Source organism: Abramis brama (genome assembly GCF_963993115.1).
Source record: "Abramis brama genome assembly, chromosome: 22".
In the NCBI taxonomy this organism is placed as follows: domain Eukaryota; kingdom Metazoa; phylum Chordata; class Actinopteri; order Cypriniformes; family Leuciscidae; genus Abramis; species Abramis brama.
The window spans coordinates 15,952,114-15,976,333 of NC_139984.1; the positions used below are offsets into that span (position 1 = coordinate 15,952,114).

The window sequence follows — 24,220 nt, forward strand, 5'->3', positions numbered from 1 at the left end:
AATGCTATTTGTTACCATTTCACGAGGAAGGTTGCTCTTCCATTTTGAAATGGTGAGTTAGTCAAGTTAAAAGTAGCCTACATTTAAACATTCTATCAATGTTTAAATGTTAATAAATGGGACTTTCTCAAGCTAAATTTTAAAAAATTGTTTTCGAGTTATGCTGTTATTTTTTTTGTGCTCCAGGTTATGACATTACAAGATGTTTAGTAGAAAAGGAACATAAGCTAATATTTCTACAAATCCAATAATAAATTTAATAAGGTAAAAAGATTTATAGCAAAAAGATTGCTACATTTCTAAGGAATGTGTTCTCCATGCACTATAGCACCAATTTAACGTCTTCCAAAATGATAGCACTGGAAAAAAAATAGCCTTCAGATTGCAATAGTTCTTTGATTTCATGCGGTAGTGTCATAATATTGCACAATCTTGGAGATAAATTATAATTTTATTCATTTCGATACTTTTAGTAATACATTTAGAAATTTTATAAGTAACACTTTACAATAATGCAAATGCACTTGATAAAAACAGTAACATTAGCGTCATTACTCCAGTCTTCAGTGTCACACGATCCTTCAGAAATCGTTCTAATTTGCTGATTTGGTGCTCAAGAAACATTTCTTCTTATTATTATTATTATTATTATGTTGAGGAGTTCTGCTGCTTTAAAAATTGTAATCTTCATTTCCCCAAACTGCAGAACTGTAGTGCATAATAAATGCTGTACAATTTTTCATCATCAGTTCATGATACCTAATTAACCAATGTTAACCACTTTAATCTAGTACGAGTGTTAACTTTTCATTTAGAACATGGCAGTATAGCAGCGGGTTCTTTTAGTACAGAGTCTTAACAACAACAAAAAAACGCCAAATGAAAACCCAAACTCCTTTTTACTAAAAGAATAAATTTTATTTCAGCACTGTAAGTCATTTCCCAACCATACAAACAAGACTGCCAACTTTGACTTTCTCTCTCTCTCTCTTTCTTTGAGCCTTTTGGCTTTCTCCCCAATCCATTGTGAAATCAGACCACAACAGCAAGACAAATTAAAAAGAAAAGTTTCTTTCCAAAACAATCAGGTGCTTTCTTTATACTAAAAATAAGAAATTGTTAATAACGATCATAACCATAACAGCAATAATAATAATGAACTTGACCCTTCACTTCACAAGTTTTTTGGAGCTTTTGGAGATCTTGATGCATGCATCAATGCGATTGTGTTGATGAGCGGATCAGTTTTCCAAGAACAGACGACAGAATGTGTTGCCTACAAATGGATGTCTTGAGTTGACGTTGAGTCTCGGGGGCACATGCTATAAAGCAATGGGGACAAGATATAGAGGCTACTACATACTTCTAGAAAATGTAGGATGTCAGCGGGCCACTGTACACAACACATTGCTGTTATCAGACTAGGATTGAAACCTGACCACACTAGTGGTCCTGTGGAGTGAAGGGCTACAGAGCCAGGATACAGGGGAAACAGTTATAAAGCAAGAGTCAGATCTGAGGTCCAGACACAAATCTACAGGAATGCACAGGCAAAACTCTTTACCAAAATAGCTGTGTGTGTGTGTGTGTGCGTGCACACATGTGTGCATGGTTACAGTATGCGTTCACACTTAACCTATCCATGACTACATTGAAGCTACATTTTTTCAGAGGGACAACACATGTGCATGGGAGCTGAAGTGTTCTAGGGTTAATCGCTAAGCTCCACTTGAGAGGAAAAAAGAAATCTTTATTTTAGCAATGAAACTGGACGATACAAGATTTAGCCACTTTTCACCAAAAAGATGTAAACATCACATTTTTCTTCATTTAGAATCGGATTACGGACCCTTTGCGTACTCTAATATCTCAATTACTGAAAACACGTAGCTGTATAATCATATATACAGGATCCAGAAAGAGAATCAAAACTGTTAACTATATACTGGAAAAGTAGTTTCCAGAAATTTACTTTGGTTGAAAATTAATGTTGCACAGATGTATATTAGTCTGCTTTGTGTGCAAGGAAGCAAAATTAGATTTACTCAAAATAATTCAGTTTTTACATGTAACAATTTTCAAGAGACTGAAAAATCAATGCTTAAAACTAAGTAATGGGTTATTTACGCAAGTGACAATTACATCATGATGGTGAAGTGGTTTGAAACGATATTATACAAAATAGAGGTGAGGAAAATTGCAATCATTACACTTGAAAAATATCTAGTTATCTCCGCTAAGCAAATTTTAATACTAAATGTAGCAACGGTCAAAGGAGTAGCTGTTGTAATAATAATTTTTTTTTTTTTAAGTAAGAAAAACACAATTTCACAACTGAAAGAAACCAAAAATGGTAAGGTTAAATTTCTCAGTTCACTGCTGAAAATGTTACCAACTCTCGTCTAAGATTACAGACAGATTATTAGACTAATTATAAAAGTTAAAATCTCTCACTGTTAGTATGAAGACTGCAGGGGAAACAAAGGCAAGAATAAAAATCAACAGAGACAAGAATTAAGAGGGAGAACATTTTAAAAAGTGTCTACGGCCCAAAACTGTGGAAAAAGAATAAGAGAAAACACATGGGGATCTGCATTTGTTGAGTGCTGAAAAATCAGTTTTATCAGGACCAACATCTGGAGTGAAACGGCGCCATTCTAACAGCAACGGCCAGAGCGACCTCACTGATTTCCAGGGCATCAAATATTATCAACTAGATATTTCTTAGTCTATATTTTACTCACGTGAATCTCTGTAAATGTATGATTGAGAGTTTAAGCAGCAATCTAGAACAGAGAAGAGAAGCTTTGGAGAGGTTAACTTTGGAACCAAGCATCTGAAACTGCAAATTTAAGTATCCAAATAAGTATAAGTGGAATTAACACTCTGGACAATACATTATCTGAATATGAAAAAGTTTGACTATTTTTCTTCTCCTTTATACTAACTGATGTTTCTCTACAGGTATAATAAAGGTATTGTGTGTGTGTGTGAAAGAGAGAGAGATTATATCTTTATTTGGTGTGTCTGTATATTTCGGTTTATGCTGTTCCTTTCTTAGATTATACTTAAAACTAAATGTGAAGGAGTTACTGATACTCTATGACAAACACACTGAGAAAAAAACCCAACTAACTGAGACGGCTGTTAATCACAGATGAAAAAGGACTGAATTTTTTTTAAAGGATCTACAGTTATTCGGAGGAAACCAAAATTCCATTAACGGGTGTGTTTGCATGTTCATATGCACTAACATGCTGGAGATCCTTTCTTGAAAACTAGCACTACTGTACTTAACTCGTAATAAAACGTGACAACCTAAGGTTGAGGTTTAAATGCTCTAGCGCACATGACCGTGTAGCGTATTATTTCACACATACTACGGTCAAGATTCTTCTTGGTTTAGTCTGTCCGGTATGTCCAGTATTGTCACATATTCTGACACCGATATATATTTTTTCTTTTTTTACTCATTTTGTCCATAGCAAACTGCATTCATAATGCATGCTTCAGGTAATTGTAATATTTCTGATGGGCTGATCTGTCTGGGTTCCTCAAGAGTGAGAATTTGCAGAATATACATAGTCGCATAACTATAATGGGTGTCTTCCATAATCTGACTTAGAGCTTTCGATATACTTTTAGTGGCACTAAATATAATATTAACTTCTTAACAAAATAAGGTGCATCTTATAACTTCAATAGAAAGCAGTGATGTAATCTTGACATTGTCAATTGTACAGATTTTAAACTATGATAATTAAATGCAATAGCCTCTCTCAAGTGTATTAGTTAATTATTACATTTAAATTCTCATTCATTACGTCCAACAAATTATTGGTACAAAACAAGCATTTTGTTTTTTAAAATGGATTTAAAACATTAACATGTAATTAAAATGAATTTCCTAACCATCTGATGCAAAATGGTCAATATAATGGCAAGTGCGGCTTTAATCTTTAGGGTTTTTCGTTCGGTTTTGACTTAAAAGCCCATTTGCCTCAATAGAAGTACTGTCTTGAACACAGAAGTGCATGAGTTCATAGGACTGTCACAAAAACAAGACGAGACAGACAGATCAGATCATGAAACGGTCTGGAGAACCACAGACTCTGATTTGTTGTTTTTTAAATGACTGTCACAATAAAAGATGATCCTAAGGTTCGTTCAATAATTACTTTGCAGAGTAACAAAATTGCAATGATTTTAGCGATGGTGGGAGAATGCACATGTACAAAAAAGCATCCACATGGTACACATGCACAAGGCACAGGGGAGACGTGAACAACGAGAGAATGAAAAGAGCTGCTAAAACCCAGAACGGTGTGAAGTTGAGAGATGTCAAATGGCAGGTCTTCAGGTTTCTCTGAGGGACTGTGTGCATTCTCGACCACTGATAAAATCACTCCCGTAAATCACGTCATAGCGTAACAGGATCATGTACATTTGGGTCTATATACAAGCGGCTGGGATGTCAAACAGTATCACGGTTCGATCAGAACACATCCCTAATTCTGGCAGAGGCCTCGATTTTTCTTTATCCTGGTTCGAGGACAACCCAGTGTGTTTTCGGTTTTAAAACAAAGTGCAGATTACGACGCACTCCGTTCTCACATTCAAATGGGTTGGTGTTGATTTGTACGTCATACTGGTAAACAACACGCAAGGTAAAAGTTTATTTGGACAGTTAAACTGTTGAAAGGAATGACTTCAGGTCTGCTGCTCATTAAAAGGAAGTTAACCAATTAACCAAATTACTGTCTCTATATAGCATAGTACTATCCTAAATAAGTGTTTTTTTTAAGTGCTCTACGTTAGAATACAATCAATGGAGGGGAGGAATTTGCATATGTATATTTTCGGCCGTAAGGTGCTTTAAAGATCTCATTTAGAACTATTCTGTGAATCTTCAGGGGGGGTGTGGGCCTAAAAAGAAGATTGTCTACATGTGAGATAAAGCAACAGAGTTGGGCTAGCTATGTGATGCCGAGTGTAACCTGTACAACTCTTTCCCTTCCTCTTGCTCAGCCTTACTCAAACATGTCTCTCTGAGCCTGGACTTCTCGGGCCGCCCGTGGCCCCCGTGCTGAAGACAATTGCAACTTCTCCACATGCAAATCACTTTTTGATAAGATAATATACAAAACAAAACAAAGGGACTACCATGTGTGTGTGAATGCACACTGTGACATACAAATACAACCCGCGTTCTCCGACGGTTTCCACTCGTCTACTGTATTCAGGGCAGTGTTGACTTTGAATCCTCGCCTATGTGGTACACTGCAGATACAGCCACGTGTAGAACAAATAGTGTAATTCTTTGCTGTGTGGTGGAACGTTTAAAACAGCTGGAGCTGCTGTGCAACTTGACACGTGCAAGTGTTTCGAGTAGGTCAATTTTCAAATATACTTTGGGCATTACGGGGCTTTTCGTAGCCATTTTAGGCAATCATTTAATATACTAAGGTCTGAAAAGAAAACTGTGTCAAAATAAAAACACTCGAGAGCTTTTCACTATGCTACAACAATGATGGGCCAGTGGAAAGGATGAGGTCCAGAATCTGAAGATTCAGGGCGATGTGCAATCGAGGGTTGTGATTTAAACGTGCTCAGTTTTAAACCAGACCCGGCTCTTAAGGTGACACATAGACCGCAATCCTGACACTGTCCATCTGTCGTTTCCAGCATGTGCAGCATCATAAATTATACCATGACAACACAAAGTGGCTACTGTGCCCTAAATATTCAATTTTGCAAGGAAAAGGCAGTCGACCTTAAATCATTCCCTCTCACGCTCTCATTCTTATTACATTTTGGGATGTAATTACTCCTCTTTCTGTAGTGCACCATCTGATGGGCAGTCGTCAAGGCAACAAGGGGCCTCTACCTCCACCCCATCTTCTGACTGGTTGTCTCTGCTGGCTAAGGCACACTGGATTGGCTGGGCCAGTGGTGGCAGGTCAAGGGCTTGACCAGTGGCGCTTCCTGAAGAGCTGCCGTTCAGCTGCTGTGAAGGAGTCCCTGTTCCCTCCATGGGCCGTCCCACCGCTTTAACGTCCTCAGTGAGCTTTGGGGGGCTGGAGGAGGGAGGTGAGGAGGACAAAGTCTACGAGAAACATTGGGAAAGGAAGCAAATCAAACTCAACCTCATCGCTAACCAATGTCAATATGAATATTGTGTGTTTATAGTGCAAAATATATGTCGAACTGACCTGTGTTCTGTTGGTTGTCACTTTCTTCCCTCCCCTTGCTTTCACTGTCAATTCTTTACCCCTTCTGGGAAATAAGAAAATAACAGATGTTTTATATACATGTCTGTTAGGAATGCAACAATATTTTGGCAGATTTTTAATGCTAATAACCAATATGCCTGCTAATACTGTATAGTAAAGTCAAATCAAGCACTGAAAAATCAAATATACATGAGAAAAAACATAAGATCTATTTTAAGTGCTACTATAATAAATAGTAGCACTTTAAGCGCATGGTCTAAAGCGCACGGCGCCAGTGCACTTAGGGCATGTCTGAATCCCTACACACCTCGTTTTCAGACCAGCACACCCATGGGCCAACAGATGGGTGCAAATGCATTTGCTATTTAACCAACACAGGAAATGAAAATGGTAACTGCGTCGGGCTGGAACTAGCAAAAAACACATCATTGCGTCATTTTCAGTTATCATTTTCACGTCCTGCACCACGTTGTTTAAATAGCAAATGCATTTAGATCATGCGCTTAGATTGTTAAAATAGGGCCCAAGGTCAAAACAAATCATACATTTTGAAAGTTTCATTGTGAAAGTTTTTTTTAGTACAGAATGAGAAAATAACTCATTTTTGCGACTCATTTTGCCAGCACGGGTCACAAATGATGTTTGTGCTTATATTACAAATGTAAACACTGCACTTTTTTATTCATATTTATTTAACATTAATTCAATTATAAATTAGGGCTGTCAAAATGAACATGTTAATGTTGCGAAAAGATTTTCTTCAGTTAACCCACTAAAAATATTTAACGCAATTAACGCAGCATCCATTTCTTTCTGTCATCCTTTGGCTTTGCTACAGTATATGATGACATTATTATAATATATATATATATATAGCTCTCTGTGAACTAAAGCCACGGTCATTCTAGACTTTGAGCATGAAAAATTTCTTCGGACACTGTAACGGTCGTGATATGACGTCATGCTTTGAAGCGTCTTTGTTTTTAAAACATCAATTTAACATAACAAATAGTAATACACTCAAAATGTAAAAAATATACAATCTACTTGACTTAACTGCAAAAATATTGTTCTTTTAATACAGCCAAGAGGTCACGCAGTGATGTATCGATCTTCTACTGGTCACATATCTTCAAATGATGCGAATTCGCAGCACAGAATTCACCAAACTTGAACTTTGGAACACAGTGAAATGCCAAACTTTTCGCATGCGCATTCGTTTGCGGTCTGACGCATTCGAATACATATGAATGGAAGTCAATGTAACGAAATGTCAGTTGGGACCGCGCCTAAACACCTGAAACGCGCGCACAGAATGCCGATTCAGACAGCGGGCCAGTGCCGCATTGAGTTCTCTTCCACACTTGAATAGACAAAAACACAAAATTATGTCAAAATGCCTGTTTTGTCGAGTATCCTAGTAAGCAGTCTTAAATGAGTTAAATGAGTCTAAAAGTGTTAAAAGAACATAAAGAGTTTTGAGAAAATCGGATGTGTGTCAGATCCATGTCGTGCATCGGGTATTGAAGTGACAGCAGCCTAATAAACCTGCTGCTGTCTGTTGTTAATCAAAGAATAAAAGAAAGAAAATCACTCACTGCTTTTGAGTGAATAACTTTTGTAGTTTTAATAAGGATTCTATATTTAATTTATCATTTTTGCAGTGAAGACTGTGCAGTGTTTGATGACTGACTTCAATTTCTATATATTTCATACCTGTTAAACCTACCTGACTATCTCAAAGCAATGTTTCCAAGGTTACATGGGTCAAAAACAATGAAAACAATAACTTTGTGCATTTTGGCAGAGCAAGTAAAAATCTGAACTGGACCGACTGGGCCAGTAAAAAAAACCTTAGCGTTGAGCCCTGATATATTCAAACAACAGCTAAATGTGACATTTATTACAATGGGTTTATGTGAATATTGTTTTAAGTTTTTTTTTTAAAGCCTATTAAATGTTTTAAAATGGATAACTTTCATACTGTAATGTTGAACGGCTATAATTTTTGGCTAAAACTAATTAATTTCACTGGCCTTCAATCATAGTGCTTGGTAAATATTTAAAATATTCGTCTTCATGTGGTTTCTACAATTTGTCTTATGTGTCAAGCACAAAGAAACGCGAAAGAGGAATCAATTCGGTGTTCGAGTGCTATCTGATCCGTTACAACCCTAGGAAATACATATGCAGTCAGCATGCATATTCACTGTATGAAAAGAGATTCCACCTGCTGCTATTAGTCCTTACCAGTAGATGGTAAAAAGTGAGAATTAATAAAGATCAAGAGCAACAGGGAGAAAGAAGTCCTCAAAAACAAGTTATTTATTGTGATGCTTTGTCATACCGCCATAAATAATCAGCCAAATGGCCACTAGTTTATGACACAGAATGGACTCACCCTTTCCCTCCTACTGACACGACCTGCATATTGAACCCCCCTCTGCCACGGATTGGCTTGTTCCCAGCCCACTGACCAACAACCATGCCAGCTATTTCCAGCTTGCCACCCTGTGGAGGTATAGACTGGATTCCTAAAAGAATTACAGACAATTACTAAGTGACACCCAAAGGGCAGTAAAGAAAATGTAGTAAATGTGCTAAATAAGAGGAATGTCTAACCTGGGAAGGCCCTGGGACGGTGCTGGTGGTGATGGTGAGGAGGAGGAGGCATGGAGCCCAATGGGCGAGGAGGATAAAGAGGATGCATGGGGTAAAAAGGGGGCACCATGGAAGGGGGGAGGAATGCAGGGGGTGGCAGTGGTGGAGGTGGAGGCGGCGGCCGGGACAGGTTGATGCCTTCCAGAATGGCCTGGCGCATCTTCTCCACCCTTGAAACCAGTTCCTCCTGCAGGGACAGGGTGTGAAAAACATTAAAAAAAAACTGACATATTGTGAAATACTAAACAGCTGCACCTGCACATAAATGTTTGTTACCTGGCCTTCACACATATCAAGTAAGGAGGCTCTGTCTCTGGTGGCTTTAGCTAGCTTGCTCTGGAATAACTTCCCATCAAAAAAGCCCCAAGGGCAGCAGTGGTCCCATGGCAGGGGCTGTCCACATACATCATTCACGAACAGAGCAGTGTCCACTCCGCTCATGAACAGAGAGGCCAGCTGCACCCCACGGTTATCCACCTTCTCCACCTGGTATCAGTGTCAAAGAAAAGAAATATGATCTGGCATGCCGCTTGGCATCAGCCTGGTAAATGTCACAGTAGCGTGTCATTTCAGATTTCACAGAGGTCTTTCAAAACAGATTATTGACGGCCTGACAGTTGAAAGACAGCATCTATTTTAAAGAAATGCTACGCTTTGCTTTATGTGACATACAGCTATTGAAGTTGAGCTGAGCTATTGAGTCCTTATTTACAACAAGTGTTGCCTCAAGGCAAAAAAAAAGAAAAAACCTGTCAAAATTGTTTGGAACAAACATTTAATAAAGCATGGAAGATACAAAGATAAAGAGTTCAAGGGGTATGTTGTGTGCAGTGTTCAATTCAATCCTTCCTCCCACTGCTTTTACTGTAATCTGGGTCTTTACCGTTATATAAGAACATGAAAACACATGCAAATGTGCTTTAGTCTTAAACCACATCTCTCTATCCATCTGCTTTTAACAATTTCACACAACAAAAAGTAAATATTTCATTAGAAACATGATTCAAAGTCAAGAATGTCCGATACTTGAGATACACTTTAAACAAAACAAAACATATATTTTGAACTGTTCTCTGAAGAAAATGGCATTTATAAGCATTTAATTCAATAATGCTGGTTTTTAAGTCTTATTATTGAACATCCCAACATAAAAAATATAATTTTGAGCATATTTTCACATTCATAGAATAAATAAAAGAATTGAAATTAAATACATCTGCCCAAGTAATAAAGCTATGTCAATTTTTGGTAGGGCTGCACAATTAATTAAAATAAAACTGAAATCACAATCTGACTTGGCAAATAAAATGATCAGATTGCAGAGGCAGCAGTTTAAATAAATATATGGGCTGGGCGTTTCAGTCTGAAACACAGCAATGTCTCAGAATGGCTTGGTTTGCAGTAAATGCTGCTCTACACTAGTGTTAATTTCTTTAACGAAATCTATGACGAAAAATGTTCGTTGACACCCTTTTTTTCCATGACAAAGACAAGATGACGAGACAACAACGTCATTAAACGATAACTGTGACAATAGCAACATGGAATAACGTTGACGGAAAAAAGACGAGACTAAACTGTAGTTAAAAAAAATAAAAATCTACCAAAATCTTGTAGTTTTTGTCGAATAAAAAGGAGACAAAATATTACAGACTGTTTTTAACAAGCCCCTACTATGAGCCTTGATGCTTGCGGTTGCTAAATGTCAAGATTTTAAATCCCCAATCAGAGCTTTTTCTATTAAAAGAATACATTTTCTGGCAGATTTTTTTATTTATTTGTGTCGCTTATAACATGCGTTTGGGAATGCAACCATCTTCCAAAAATTTTAACGAGAAGCACTTGTAAAGCTTTAAAAGATCCTACGGTTTTTGCCCAAATAATAGGTGGTTACTGTATGACAACAGTTAATGAGACATGACTTGCCTTGAGTTCCTGAAGTTGGTCAGGCTCATAGAGCTGGTTGGACACAGCTTGAGCCAAAAAGGCATCAAGCTCATGGCGCTGAAGAATGCGACCCCCCGGCCACTGCATCATATACCTGTAAACACACATTACTGTTCAAAACACCCAGAGCTACTCAGATTCAGTGCTGACCTACTAATCCAGTCAGTGTGGAGTAAGAACCATATCAATGTCCACTGAGAAACATCTCACAAATGGCGCTTTTCCACTACACAGTACCAGCTCGCCTCGGCTCGACTCGGCTCTGTTTGGTTTTCCACTGTGTAAAAGTTGTACCTGTACCTGCTTCCAGGTACTTTTTTTCGTACCACCTCCGGCGAGGTTCTAAGCGAGCTGAGGCGATACTAAAATGTGACGTGAAAACACGACAGATTGCTGATTGGTCAGAGAGAATCGTCACTATTCACTGCGTCATCATTGCACGCGCCAGACGGAGTATCCTGAATAAAAAAACAGCAAAAACAAAAATAAAAACATCCAAAAACAGCATACACTCGATTTCCTCCATTGTCCTGTGTGTGTGGGTAGCGGTGTGTGTCTCGCGTAAAAGATTAAGTCACGGCAGTTTCCTGCGGCGTCGCTATGACGACCAGGTACTATTGTGGAGGTACTATCTGCAATGGAAAACGGAGCGAAAAGCGAGCCGAGCCGAGTCGGTACTGGTAATGGAAAAAGCGCCAAAATATACCTGAGCACGCAGCACATGAGCAGCAGGTGAGATGGCACACAGGTCGGGTTGAGCAGGGCAGGGCAGTCAGAGCGCATGCAGGCTAGAAAGGCTCGCGTACGACGGCTACGGTCCTCTGAGGCTCTGCCCAGCCACAACCGCCTCAGGTTGGGACATGTCCACTCGCGGAAACACAGGGCTGGAACGAGCTCTGGGGTCAGGGCAGATTTAGCTTTACTGGCACACCACTCCTTTACAATCACCGGGGGCACTGTAGAATCAAACAGAAACAAGAAGATTGATTTTGAGCTTCTGACGATGTCTTCCTCTCAGTTAGTTGAGACATAGTAGGCCAAAATATCTGCATTATTAAAAGCAACACAGAACAAGAGCTAATTCTCTGGTCAGACATGTGAAAATATTTTTAGGGATGTTCAATACTGATTAATGAAAAGATGAATAAGCACCAGTAAACTGATGTGTTTTGTTAGCAGGTTAATTTACTCAACGAAACTATATAAGATTAATCATCTATATGTATATATATATATATATATATATATATATATATATATATATATATATATATATATATGTGCAAAATAAACAATATTAAAACTTGCAGTTGCACAAAACAAAAGGCTGCGAATGCACAAGTGAACTTATAGTCATGAAGTTGTAACTTCTGGGTGCGTTTATCCCGTAACAACCCCCTAAAACATAGGTGTACAAAGAATTCACAACATTATTTTACAGTAATGTTTTCATGTAGCCTATATGAAAGACGTGCGCTACACATGTTGCACTTAACTGTATTTTCCTTTTCAAAGTGATTTTAATCATATTTCAAGCAATTTAAAACCATCATGGTGAACAGTGCACATCTGAAGTGTCTCAGCTGAAGGAAATAATCCATTATTTATCAGCTTTAAGATACTGGCCAAATGTTCCTATCTGGAAATTTTCTTATTACTATTTAAATACATAATAATAAGTAATAATAATAAAAAATAAAAAAAAATTGAAGCAATATTTAAAGGTGCCATAGAATGGATTATTTTATTATTTTATAATGTTTCCTGGGGTGCCCTTATAATGTTAGTATGTTTTTTAGATCAAAATTTGTTATAATTTAGAAATAAAAGGCATATTTCCTAGCCTGATTTCATCCATTGATTTGAACACTCTGTTTGAAGGGGCGTGTCTGCTGTGAGACTTCAGTGTTGTTGCCCACTGCTGTGATTGGCTGACATGCTTGCATATGAAATATCTGGCATTACATGTAGAGCTATCTGGAAAACTTTTACTATTACAGCTTTTATATGTTTTTACTATTACAGCTATCGGGATTAACGAATCATGAGAAGTTTTTTTTTAAGTATTTAGATCTATTCCCATCACATAAAAGATTTCAGTGATGAGCACTGAGCAGATGACAGCCTGTTGATCGCGTGAATGAAGATCTTATCACTGCAACGCGATATACTGATGCATAAACAGTGTTGAACGACTTTGAAAGAAAGATTATCTGTCTGAATTTGAACAATTACACATCAGAAATTCACATAACCCACTGGTTCTCCAGAGGCTCGGATGAAGGAGCAAAAAAATATTTTTGTGTTCATTTGTACAACCAAACACTGAGCAACTGCCATGCTTCGTTCGCTCGTTTGCAAGCCATGATGTCTCTCGAGGAAAAAACAATATCGCGCTGGATCTAGATAACACAATGTAAATAAATCCCTACTTGCCGCTTGCGGGAATATAACGTTAGTTGAAATTGCCCCCTTCGTCCGTTTGAGACGCCGAGAGAAGCCTGGCTGCTTGATATTGTTGTAACAGTCCGTGGTGAAATGGGCAGAGCAACTAAACAACTTCGAATTAAACTGTAGCGGTATCCGATTATAGATAGATAGATTATAGATAGATCTGCCATTTTCCCTATGATCCTCCTCCTGCTTGTTTCTTCACCTGCAGAACTTCCGATGATTCGGCTGTGCAGTTTCGCCTGGCACTGAGCATGGGCTGGCATATGCAAATTTTTAGAGGCGTACATATTAATGATCCCATCGGTTTCGTCACAGTTGGTGTTATGTGGAGATTCGCCCGTTTTTCAGGGGTGTTTTTCAAAAACGAGATTTAAATAAGAAAGAGAAAACTATGGTGTTTGAGACTCACTGTATGTCATGTCCATGTACTGAACTCTTGTTATTTAACTATGCCAAGATAAATTCAATTTCACATTCTATGGCACCTTTAAATTATTTAACAAATAATGAAGATAATTTTTTGTTAATACTTAATATTATAATATAATTTTTGTTAATAACCTAAATATTATTAAATAAATAACGCAACATTTTCTGCTGTTGTTCTGAAATAAGCATTGAGAATCACAAAATTTTCCTTGTATTGGTATCAGCTATTGATTTTTTGGTATTGTGACAACACTTACAACATGAATGCTATTCTACAGTCTCATCTACTCAAGGTTTATGCCCACTCTCCCTCTCACCGTCAATGGGACTACGCTTGCGCATGGCCAGTCTCTCCAGCCTCCGCTGGGTCTCAGCCAAGCTGAACAGCACCCCGTAGCCATACTGGCGGGCAGAACGGAAAAGTAGAGAAGCAGGAGGCAGGTCAGGGTTGCACTCATCCTCTATACACACTGGCATCTTCATTTCCCCCTGGGAGGCGACAGAAAAGAAAGAGAGGGAAGAAATGGAGAGTAAGGGACAGAGAGAGAAGAGTGTTAGAGCTCTCATAGGTATTATAAGCTGCTTTTGTATATTTCAGGGCATTTTCCATCATAAATGTAAACAATTTTTAGTCTACTATTATAAAAGCACAGGGTATTTTAACTTTTTTTAAATGAATATACTGCAGTTTTATTATTCATTTTTGAAGTACATATAAACATGTTGTTCTATAAACATCAGTAATGATACTGAATTGAGGTGCACAAGGAGGTTTCATTTTAGTTAGACTTGACGTTAAGGAAAAACTAAAATAAATGAGTCACTGTTAATTCAGTAACCCCTCTGACGGTTTCAGTGAAGGAAAACTGTACAAATAAAAAGTTTTTTTGGCTGTGCCATTGCATATTCAGCAGCGAAAAATATTAAGGCTGAAACTCTCCCAGAATGCCATTTATTTGTGAGCACATGCTGTGTGACTGCGGTACCTTGGTCAAGATGTGGTAGATCTGTGGATACATGAGTCCTCTCCTGTGTCTGTGCTCCGCCACTCTCAGCACCTCGGCACTGACCTGTGGAAGGGGTGGAGTTGTGATGTCCATGTGAGTCCGTGTTGGCATGGACAGCAATGATGGAATGGACGGCCCACTACCGTTACCATGGTGGCCGTCCCCAGAGCCACTGCCGCCCCGTCCACCGGGATCTTCCCATCTTGTGGACTTGTCAGCCAAATGACTATGACAGAAAATGAATATTTATTTTGCTCTGAATACCAGATTGCTAGTTAAACAGGTACAACACAATGAACAGATTCCATACAAAGTGGACTCACTTAGTGCTGGTGTCATTATGCTCCTCCCCATCTGAAGACGACGACGATGAGGGGGAGGGGCCTGTGGGAGCAGCAGTGTGATGATTGGGCTGTCGGTTGCCATCTTGAGAGGAATCATATGGAGCAGACCAATCAGCAAAGCCCATTTTCCCAACTAGTGAATCATTACAGTCCTGCAGAGGCTGAGTTGGGTTCTGGCATAAAAGGGTTGGACCAGTTACAGGGCTGGGTCCGTAGAGCCCACCTGGATAAGGCACCTTAACACCTGACACCTGGGGTGGGCCAAACTGTGGAGAAAAGCAAAAAGTGACTGGCTGAAATCTATTTCTGGAAAATAAATGTGATTTGAAGCACTAAACATCTGAAGTGTTTCCCACAGGATTTTGTGAATCTGTTCGGGGGCATAAATCTGGTGCACTTTGAGAGTTCAAAATGAAGAGCTCTAACCCAAATTGAAATAAGAAAAAGTCTGTGCATTGACTTGTACCTGAACTTTAAAGGGGACTCAAACCTCTTTTTAGTTGTGATATAGTGTCTACATTACACTGCATAGTACTACTACTAATAATACTTCTATTTAGGGGTGGAACGGTACATGCATTCGTATTGAACCGAAATGGTACGGGCGTCACGGTTCGGTGCATTAATTTACACTGAGAATACACGGTATAAAAATAAAACTTGCGTGCAAATTAATTAATGTAATGCGGAACTACTGTTAGATACGCGGGTTCTTTACCTAATCTGTAGCCCCGCCTTAGCTCTGAAGCAGGCTGCGATGTAAAGATTGCAATGCTGGAATATGTTTTGTGTGTGTGTGTGTGTGTGTGTGTGTGTGTGTGAGAGAGAGAGAGAGGGGGAGGCGCGGACACGATCGAAAAGTCGCGAAGTGTTTACTTATATTTGTGTGCGTGTGTGGCACGATCGAACAGTGGAAACATAAACATACTCCATTTTGTTTATACAGGACATCATTCAAACTGCAAAGTGTTTAAGTTACTGTTAATTAATATTTTAAGGAAAACAAATATATTAATCTGAAATGTTGCAAATTAATTTTCAATTCATTCAGGTACAATTACCAAACATATTCTCAAGGTCTTTTTATTAATTTAATTAATAAACTAATTATATAAAACTATTGTCAGTGCACTACAAATAAACTGGTTCTATGCCTTTACTTTATTAATAAAACTTATTTAAAAAATACAAGGCTTAAGACATTTATTTTCCTTTGGTAGTACAGCCTGAGACATGCACAAGTCTTCTGCGTTTTGGTTTTGCTTTTCCTCCATTCTACCGAACTCGTACCGAACCGTGATGTCTGAACCGAACCATGACTTCTGTGTACCGTTCCAACCCTACTTCTATTACTAATAAAAAATAATATTCCTATGGCAGTAATAGCCATATATTGTATAACAAAAATTGTAATTAAAAAATGTAAAAAATAAATGCACTGAAAAATAAATTACACTTTCATAATTAGTTTTGTCCCAATTTCTTTACATGCAAGAAATAAACCCGTGAGTTTTTATTTTGGCGGAAAACAAGTTTACAAACGCGCCGATTTTAGTTTCTTTAACAGCAATGTCGCAAACCACAACATTAAAGACCCTTAATGTTATGTTAATGTACAGTAAATAATTACCTGAGCTTTTAGAGGCTGCATCGCCCCCATGTGGCCGGGAGGTCCGCCAAATTGATTAGGCCCAAAGCCTGGAACTGAGAGAAGAGTCAAGAGAAACCTAATTAACATTGTATGAACATTGTATAATGATGTCAGAGCTTATCTTAAGGCTTCTGAAAGCTAAACAGTGGAAACTAAACATATACTATAGTTCAAAAGTTTGAGGTCTGTAATATTTCTTTTTAAAAGAAGTCTCTTTTGCTCACCAAGTAAAAAAAGCAATATTGTGAAATATTATTATAACTTAAAACAACTTTTCTATTTGAATATATTTTCAGCAGCCATTAGCCATTACATTATATTCTAAAATGCTTATTTGCTGCTCAATACACATTTCTTGTTATTATTTATGTTGAAAAAAGGTGTGCTGCTTAATATTTGTGAAAAGCTATTTTTTAACTTGAATCTCTGATAAATAGAATGTTCAAAAGAGCATGTATCAAAATTACTGTCACTTTTGTTCAATTTAATGTATCCATATTGACCTGTACTGACCCCAAACTTTTAAAAGGTTGTGTATGTACAGTGAATGATCTTCAAACACCACATTCTACCTACAGAGGTAAGGAGAAGGTCCCATGGAGAGAGGTCTTGGTTTACTGGCCGCTGAAAAATACTCCACTGCCTTCTTAAACCTCTCAAATTTGTCTTCTGTACGTGACTAGAGGTTAGAAAATGGGAAGTCTCCATGTTAGGATGAGCTTTTAAGATGACAACAACAGTACAGTAAAAGTGTACAAAAGTAGTTCATGAAAATGCAAATGTTAACACAGCCATGCTTCACCTGTGACTGCTTGAAAACATCCTTGGCCACCGAATCTAAATTCCCAAGATCTTTGATGGATGCCACATACTCAGATACAGCCTTGATAACAACCTCACATGGAGGGAGGACTAACTGATGAGCCCTTACCTGAACAAAGGGAAGAAATTAAAAGAATGGGTTATAGTGATAAATCTGATGCTCAAGGATGCATAAGTCTATATTATCAATTACAGAAGATTAAAAACATTTAAAAATATGTGAAATGACACATTGCATAAGCACCTTGAGGGAGGCAAGAGGGTGTTCTGGGCCTAGAAGACTCCAATGAAAGGCAGCCAAGTCTTCATCTGGCAGAATGTGGTTACCTGATTTTGATGAAGACCCACATTTAGAACTAAACAATGTTATTAAAAAATAAAGTCACATGCCAGGACACAACAAAACAGCAGTGTTCCTTACCAAGAAGAGCAGCAAAGATTGGCAGGTGCTGGGTCTTGAGGCCGAGCTGGCGAGCCGCTTCTGATAGCAGGTACTGGTGAGTGGTCAGATTCTTGCCATTCCAGGAGAGCTTGAGAGCGTGGGAGCTGAAATAGGCTGGAACGTTGCATAGCGCAAACTCGGAGTCCTGTGCAATCAGACCCTGAAAACCATAGTCTCTGTACAGGGATAGCACCTCCTGATGGTGGTCCTCCAGGGTCTGCACCACCTACAACACAAGCAGGGTGGAAGAAGACCATGTAACAAGCTCCCATTGCTCTGAACTTCTGATCAAACCACACTGTGACCATTCGTCTAAAGGTGCATTCAGTTACTTTTTGTTTATGGAATTTTGACTTGGAATTGTACTAACACATTAGGCCGTGTGTCCACCAAAGCGTTTTTAGCCAGGTGAAAACACTAGGCGCTCTGCTGAAAACGCCTAGCTATGGGCGCTTGAGAGCGTTTTGGCAGCGGAGCATTTTTTTCAGTTGTGACACTTTGCTTGTTATGATACGGAATAGCCGCGAAAGTGTTACTAGTATCTCATTTCACACTTATTTTTTTTCTGTGTTGATTCTATATTAAAATAACGCATTTTCTCTGGCTCTTGTTTTAAATTATTTTATTCCGTTATTATGCTTGTTATTGTCATCTGTTGTACAAGCAGAGAGTGGCGGTTGGTCGGTGTGGTATTAGTCCCGCCCCTCCTCCACTGTGATTGGACAGTTGGGTAAAAAGTGACAGTGATGAGCGCTGTGTTTTACCCAAAGTTGAACATTCTTCAACAATTCAAGCGACCTGTAAAAAACGCCGGGCGCTCAGCACTTCAGCGTGAAAAAGCGCTCAGCGCCTCGTTACGCTCCCATTGAAAAAATACGCCAGCTGCATGAAAAAACGCTTTGGTGGACAGACGGCCTTAGTGTTGTCAAAAGTATAGATTTTACAATACATATTGATTCTCAATATTTGAAACTTTCAATTCTCATTTTCTTCAGTATCGATACAATAATACCAGCTGAGTACCATCTTTTAATTAAGTATATAGTCCGTTGCGTGTTTCAAAGTGAAGGGCATCGCTGTGATCTTACACTTGAGTGGTTCGGTTCACAGTAAATGCAGCTAACTCCATCTCTGCCTGTGAGTTTAACATGCACCAGTATTTTCATATTCACATTATTTCCAACACTTCTGTGAACAGATGATTACAGCATTTGACACAGATTTGTAATGAGAAGCGTTTATAAATCTATTGTCACAGTCACAAAAATAAAAGCTTGAGGGTTATTTGCAAGAATTAAAGTCATAAGTATTGACATTTTACTACTGTTAAGTAAAATAATGCTTATGAAATATTCATTTTTTTATTTTACAGTGTAGTTGTATTACAATAGTAATATATTTCTGTCTTAGAGGCAATAAAAATAATAAAGTTATTATTATTAGGCTATATAATCCCACTCAGAGCTATCAAGCCCGAGGTATCTCAGATAGATTCATTTGATAAGAAAATATTTTGACTCAGGAAAAAAGTGAATTAGATGCTTTAGATAATTGTATTGAATATCGAAAATTGTATTGAATATATTTTTGTATATGAATATATATTTTTCAAGGTACTGTGTCGAAGTTAAAAATTCCAGTATAGTGACAACACTAACACATATTAGCTAGAAAATGAGCCATGATTAAGTTATTCTGCAAGCAAAAGTGTCCAAGGGTAATTAAAATAAAGCTAGTAGTATTTGGCTAGTCCTGTGATCCAGTCGTGTGCAGTGGTGTTCTGAAATGAGGTGGCAAAGTCTTCACTGTTATCTGTTTTAAATATAAATTCATATTCCAGTTTTACTTAATGTTGACATTTTTCAGATTAAATAAACATTACTTGCACTATCAAGAAAATAACAACCAAAACGATTTTGTACAGTAACAAATGAATTGTTATTTTTTATTCAAAAGTTTCTTTCTGTGATCTCCCCTAAACTTCACAGATTACCGTGAACGAGCTCCGCCGTGCGCATGCATGACAAACAGACTGAGCGCAATAGAATAGGAGTGCAATAATTCTGATTAAAACACATATTGCTAAAATATTTGTTGTTGAACAATAAATGTGCCAAATGTAGAATTTTAAACCTACAAGTAAGTGTATTTACTATTTATATGATAGCAGTAACTAAGTCTTAGCTTTTGATTGTATTTATTTTTAGTGTAGTGAATTTAAAAATAAAATCATTATTTTTGTTTTTAGATTGTAATGTTACAATCAAAGTTAGAATCTAATTTGATTTTAACCCTTTTTTGCACATAATATACCAGAGCCACATGGTTACAGTCACTATATTTGTTTTCTTAGTATTCAATATGAACATTGTTTGTAGGACAACATTGGGCAGGATGTGAAATAAAAAAAATCTAAAAATAAATACTTTTTTTGTTTTAAATCCAGGTTAAAAAAAAAGGTAGAAAAATACTGTATACCGCCATTCAACCAAAAAATACAGAGATATTAATTTTTAGTCATACACAGGAAAATACATAAATATCTTTATAAATATGCAAACTGTTCATTGCAATTTCAAAATAAAAAGTTTAAACCCTCACTCTGAGTTTGCATGTCCACATATTCTTGTTCCAGAAATTACAGTGGCTGTAGCGTTTCAATCATAAAAAAATATAAATCGCCAAATATTTAAGATATTTAAAAGTCGTTTGCCCAATATTAACAAGGACTTCATCTGCTGTAAAGTGTAACAACACTAGGCCGCTGGCCCCCTCTGCAGACATTTGTTATAAAACAATAGGCTACATGATTGTTTATATTATGTATAATGTATTAGGCCTATGTATTTTAAGAGTGTTGTTCTATAAAACCATATGATCACTTGCTTATGATACCAAACATTATTGCCTCATTGTTATAATACATGTATTTTAAGTCATTTTAAAGGCAATTGTTTGCTTGGGTCTATTTTTATTACCACAAAAATATCCGGTTACTTGATTATTCGCCAAAATAATCGTCAGATTACTTGATTACCAAAACAATTGTTAGTGACAGCCCTACTGTATTATGAGTAAACTTTGCACGAGTGCACCTTCAAAAGTAGTTTAACTAATATTAATGAATAATTCTGACCTTGCTTTTGAAACATTTGTACAATGACACAAATAGCTGAAATTGTCAAAGCATTTGCAGCACGTTGCATATGTAAAAGCAAGGAAGGAAGACAATTCACAGAAAGACAACACAAGCCACAGTTCCTCTCGAGGAGGGCATCAGGCCACTCACCCGCACGCGGAATCGGAACATGGCGAGGCGGACACAGTGGCTCAGGCAGGCCGGGGGCAGGAACCAGGCCCGCGGAGGGGGCGTGGCCTTGCTTCCGACATGGTTGACGATGAGCTGGGCCGTCTGCCGCTGCCCCTGTGCCCGCCGCGCCCACTCTGGCCAGCGATCCTTCCCAAGCGTGCCGTTAAAAACCACCACCAGCTCCAGTCCGCCTTGGTACAGACAGGCCTGGGAGAGCGCCGCCAGATAGCCGAGCATTGCATTCCACTCGCCTCCACAAACCCAGTCGGTCTGGTAGCCCCCATAGAGCCGCTGGAGGCCAGAGTCTGCGTCGACCAGAATGCGAGCTGGCGGGGGAGGCGGAGGCATTGAGCTTGGATGATGGGGATGGTGGTGGTGGTGGTGGTGATGATGGTGAGGGGGCTGACGGCCTGCCGTTCGGGCGAGCTTGAGAAGATCTACTGGAACTGCCGCCCCAGGGCAGCGTTTCTCCAAATACTCCTGAAATCCTTGAACTCCCATATTGTGTCTGTCTATGCGCGTGAGATGGATGAACCTTGTTTAGAAGTTTATTTCTTGGTTATGTGCTCAGAACTAGATCTGGCCGGTTATAGTTGGATAACTAAAGACCTGAAATATCTGGTAAATCATCCGACAAATGCAACTGTCAACCGACCCCCTGTAAAATTCCAGATACGCGTGGCTATTTATTACATTTGGTCGTGTAAGTGCAATCTGTGTCCATTCCTTACGGTGTCAATATTATAATCCCGCTAAAGTCTCTATTTTGATCAATTATAATGTTGCACGGTCTACAACGTAACGATGGAGAATAACGGCGCGCACGCTACAGTTGTGATGTCGACAATGTTGGTAACATCAAAATATAATCCTATTTGTAACACATCTAGCTGCAAAACTAAACAACAACTACGCCGTTGCCATCGAACATGCCCGTTAGGTAATTAAAACTAACTCTAGCTGGTAGTGGATACAGTATGTCCTGTACTGGTTAACAGTTATAAGAGCTACAGTTTGTGGCTAACAAACTAGCTCGCGCACTTAGCCAGTTAGCTCAGATCCCGGCGTGATTGACGCGTCAACTAGTCGAGACAAATCGGGGGCTGCTGCGATTCGGAATGAGATGAATAACTAAGGGGAAAATAAAGTAAAACAACTAAAATAAAACAAAAACAAAAGCCCGACGTAAGCTCCCTCGCTCTCTGTCTCACTCACGACTTCATGTTGAGGAGAGGAACATACTTTCATGCGACGTCGGCCATCTTGCGACTTCCCCGCGGACCAACAGAAAGTGGGAGTGGAGGCGAGCTGAGGAAAGTGGGAGGGGCGATGTGCCTTATGCCTGGGGGATGTAGTTTTCTCCTGTGTGTAGGTATATCTGGACGTTTGCTTAAAAGACTACAACTACCATACAGCAATGTGACAGACACGAAGCATGCCATTTCCAAAAGGACCGGTTCATTCAAAAGTTGATGAAGAAAATTGGTTCAGTTGGAAAAGCTACATTAAAATCTCTGAAGTTCTCACGTTGTGTGGGAATAAACAGTTTAGGGCCAATGGACTGCAAGAGTAGCCTATACTAGGGGCTCTGCAGAAATGAGAAGGATATTTTTTAACAAATGACTGGTCTGTCAGATATATTGATTATGTTTAACACAAAATTTTCAACACATTTAACTTTTTCCCTTTATTTAGGCTACTGTTTTAATTTTCATTCTGCTAGACTGGTCGGTGTTTATTTCATACATTTGACAGTCCTTGATAGCAAGTAATCAAAACCAAAATTGCATTTGATTTGTAAAAAAAAAAAAAAATGTAATTGAAATATTGTGTTCATCTCATCTATTCTCTGTAAAAATGCTTTGAAAAAGCACTATACAAATAGATTTGAATTGACTTAAAAAAAAATCTAATAGTATGCAACATGAAAAACATAAAAAACATACTGTCAATTTAACATGATACATCATCTTTCCCAGGTAGTATTTTAATAGGCTAGTTTTTTTTTTTGTTGTTGTTGTTTTTTTTTTTGCTTCAGTTCATTAACATGACAAAAAAATAAGTTATTTAATTTGGGAAACAACATATCTTTATAATATTCTTATTATTTTCTCACATGGTACAAATGGGTCTTTATAGGTAGGCTATATGAAAACATAGGTATGTAGCATCATATTCGGTAGTCCTTCAAAAGGTTTAAAAATCTCTGATTTAGGGATTGCCACAGGTTTTAGTTGCCACATTGAACAGAAGAAAATAGATTATGTATGGTATGGGTTTCAAATATGTCTGCCCACTGATCTAAATGCAACAAGTGCTTTGTGAAAAAAGAAGAAAGAAAGAAAGAAAGAAAGAAAGAAAGAAAGAAAGAAAGAAAGAAAGGGCCATTTTATGCTTGAAAACCGTGCTCTCTTTAAAAAAAAAAAAAAAGATTTTCAAGTAGGCTAATGTTTTATTTTGAATGAAAATCATCACCATTCTAGGCCTACTTTCCAAATAGTTTGGAAAAGAATATCTTCAACTGGTTCACAGTTTGTCTGAGCTACATGATTTATAAAGTCCAAAGCAACATATTCAATTCAAATGAGTACTTATTTAGCGTAAGTTGCTTCATAAGGACATAATAAATATTTTATATGTCTATGACCTACAATGGTTGTCTGTATATGATTCAAGCACGTAAATTCACACTTGTGGTATAGTTGTAGGCCTATTCCTTTTGTAGCAACTTAGCAAATTTATTTAAAAAATAATAATAATAACGTTTGAGCTATGAATGTATGTAATTTGTGTTGTAGCATAAACCGTGAATGTTTTCAAGTAATGTTGTGACAGACCTTAATGAATAGAAAAACTTTTTTTTTTAAACCCATGGTGGGCAAATGTGTTGGCCTACAAACTGACGTCATGTCTGAAAAGC

The 24,220-nt window shown here is 38.0% G+C and overlaps 1 protein-coding gene across 1 annotated transcript; it reads right to left on the minus strand.

The window, feature by feature from the left end:
* Positions 1-896: 896 nt before the first annotated feature.
* fam120c (family with sequence similarity 120 member C) lies at positions 897-23,710 on the minus strand. Its single transcript, XM_084099004.1, has 16 exons — positions 21,280-23,710; positions 17,970-18,216; positions 17,793-17,875; positions 17,529-17,657; positions 17,303-17,405; positions 16,706-16,779; positions 15,055-15,341; positions 14,711-14,957; positions 14,042-14,213; positions 11,548-11,797; positions 10,821-10,935; positions 9,171-9,380; positions 8,856-9,081; positions 8,635-8,767; positions 6,213-6,276; positions 897-6,106 (listed from the first exon to the last, which is right to left on the minus strand). Exons 1-16 carry the CDS (start codon positions 21,799-21,801, stop codon positions 5,825-5,827), a joined length of 3,144 nt encoding a protein of 1,047 aa, XP_083955130.1. The 5' UTR covers positions 21,802-23,710; the 3' UTR covers positions 897-5,824.
* Between the last annotated feature and the right edge of the window lie 510 nt (positions 23,711-24,220).

What these genes read in the sequence shown, in the direction of transcription:
- fam120c (XM_084099004.1), bottom strand. Translation starts at nt 21,801, where the DNA reads ATGGGAGTTCAAGGATTTCAGGAGTATTTGGAGAAACGCTGCCCTGGG. An exon ending in TCTACCACATCTTGACCAAG is followed by an intron (nt 14,214 to 14,710) that starts GTACCGCAGTCA and finishes GTCGCCTCCCAG; the next exon opens with GGGGAAATGAAGATGCCAGT. An exon ending in CTCATGTGCTGCGTGCTCAG is followed by an intron (nt 10,936 to 11,547) that starts GTATATTTTGGC and finishes GTGTGTTTACAG; the next exon opens with GTATATGATGCAGTGGCCGG.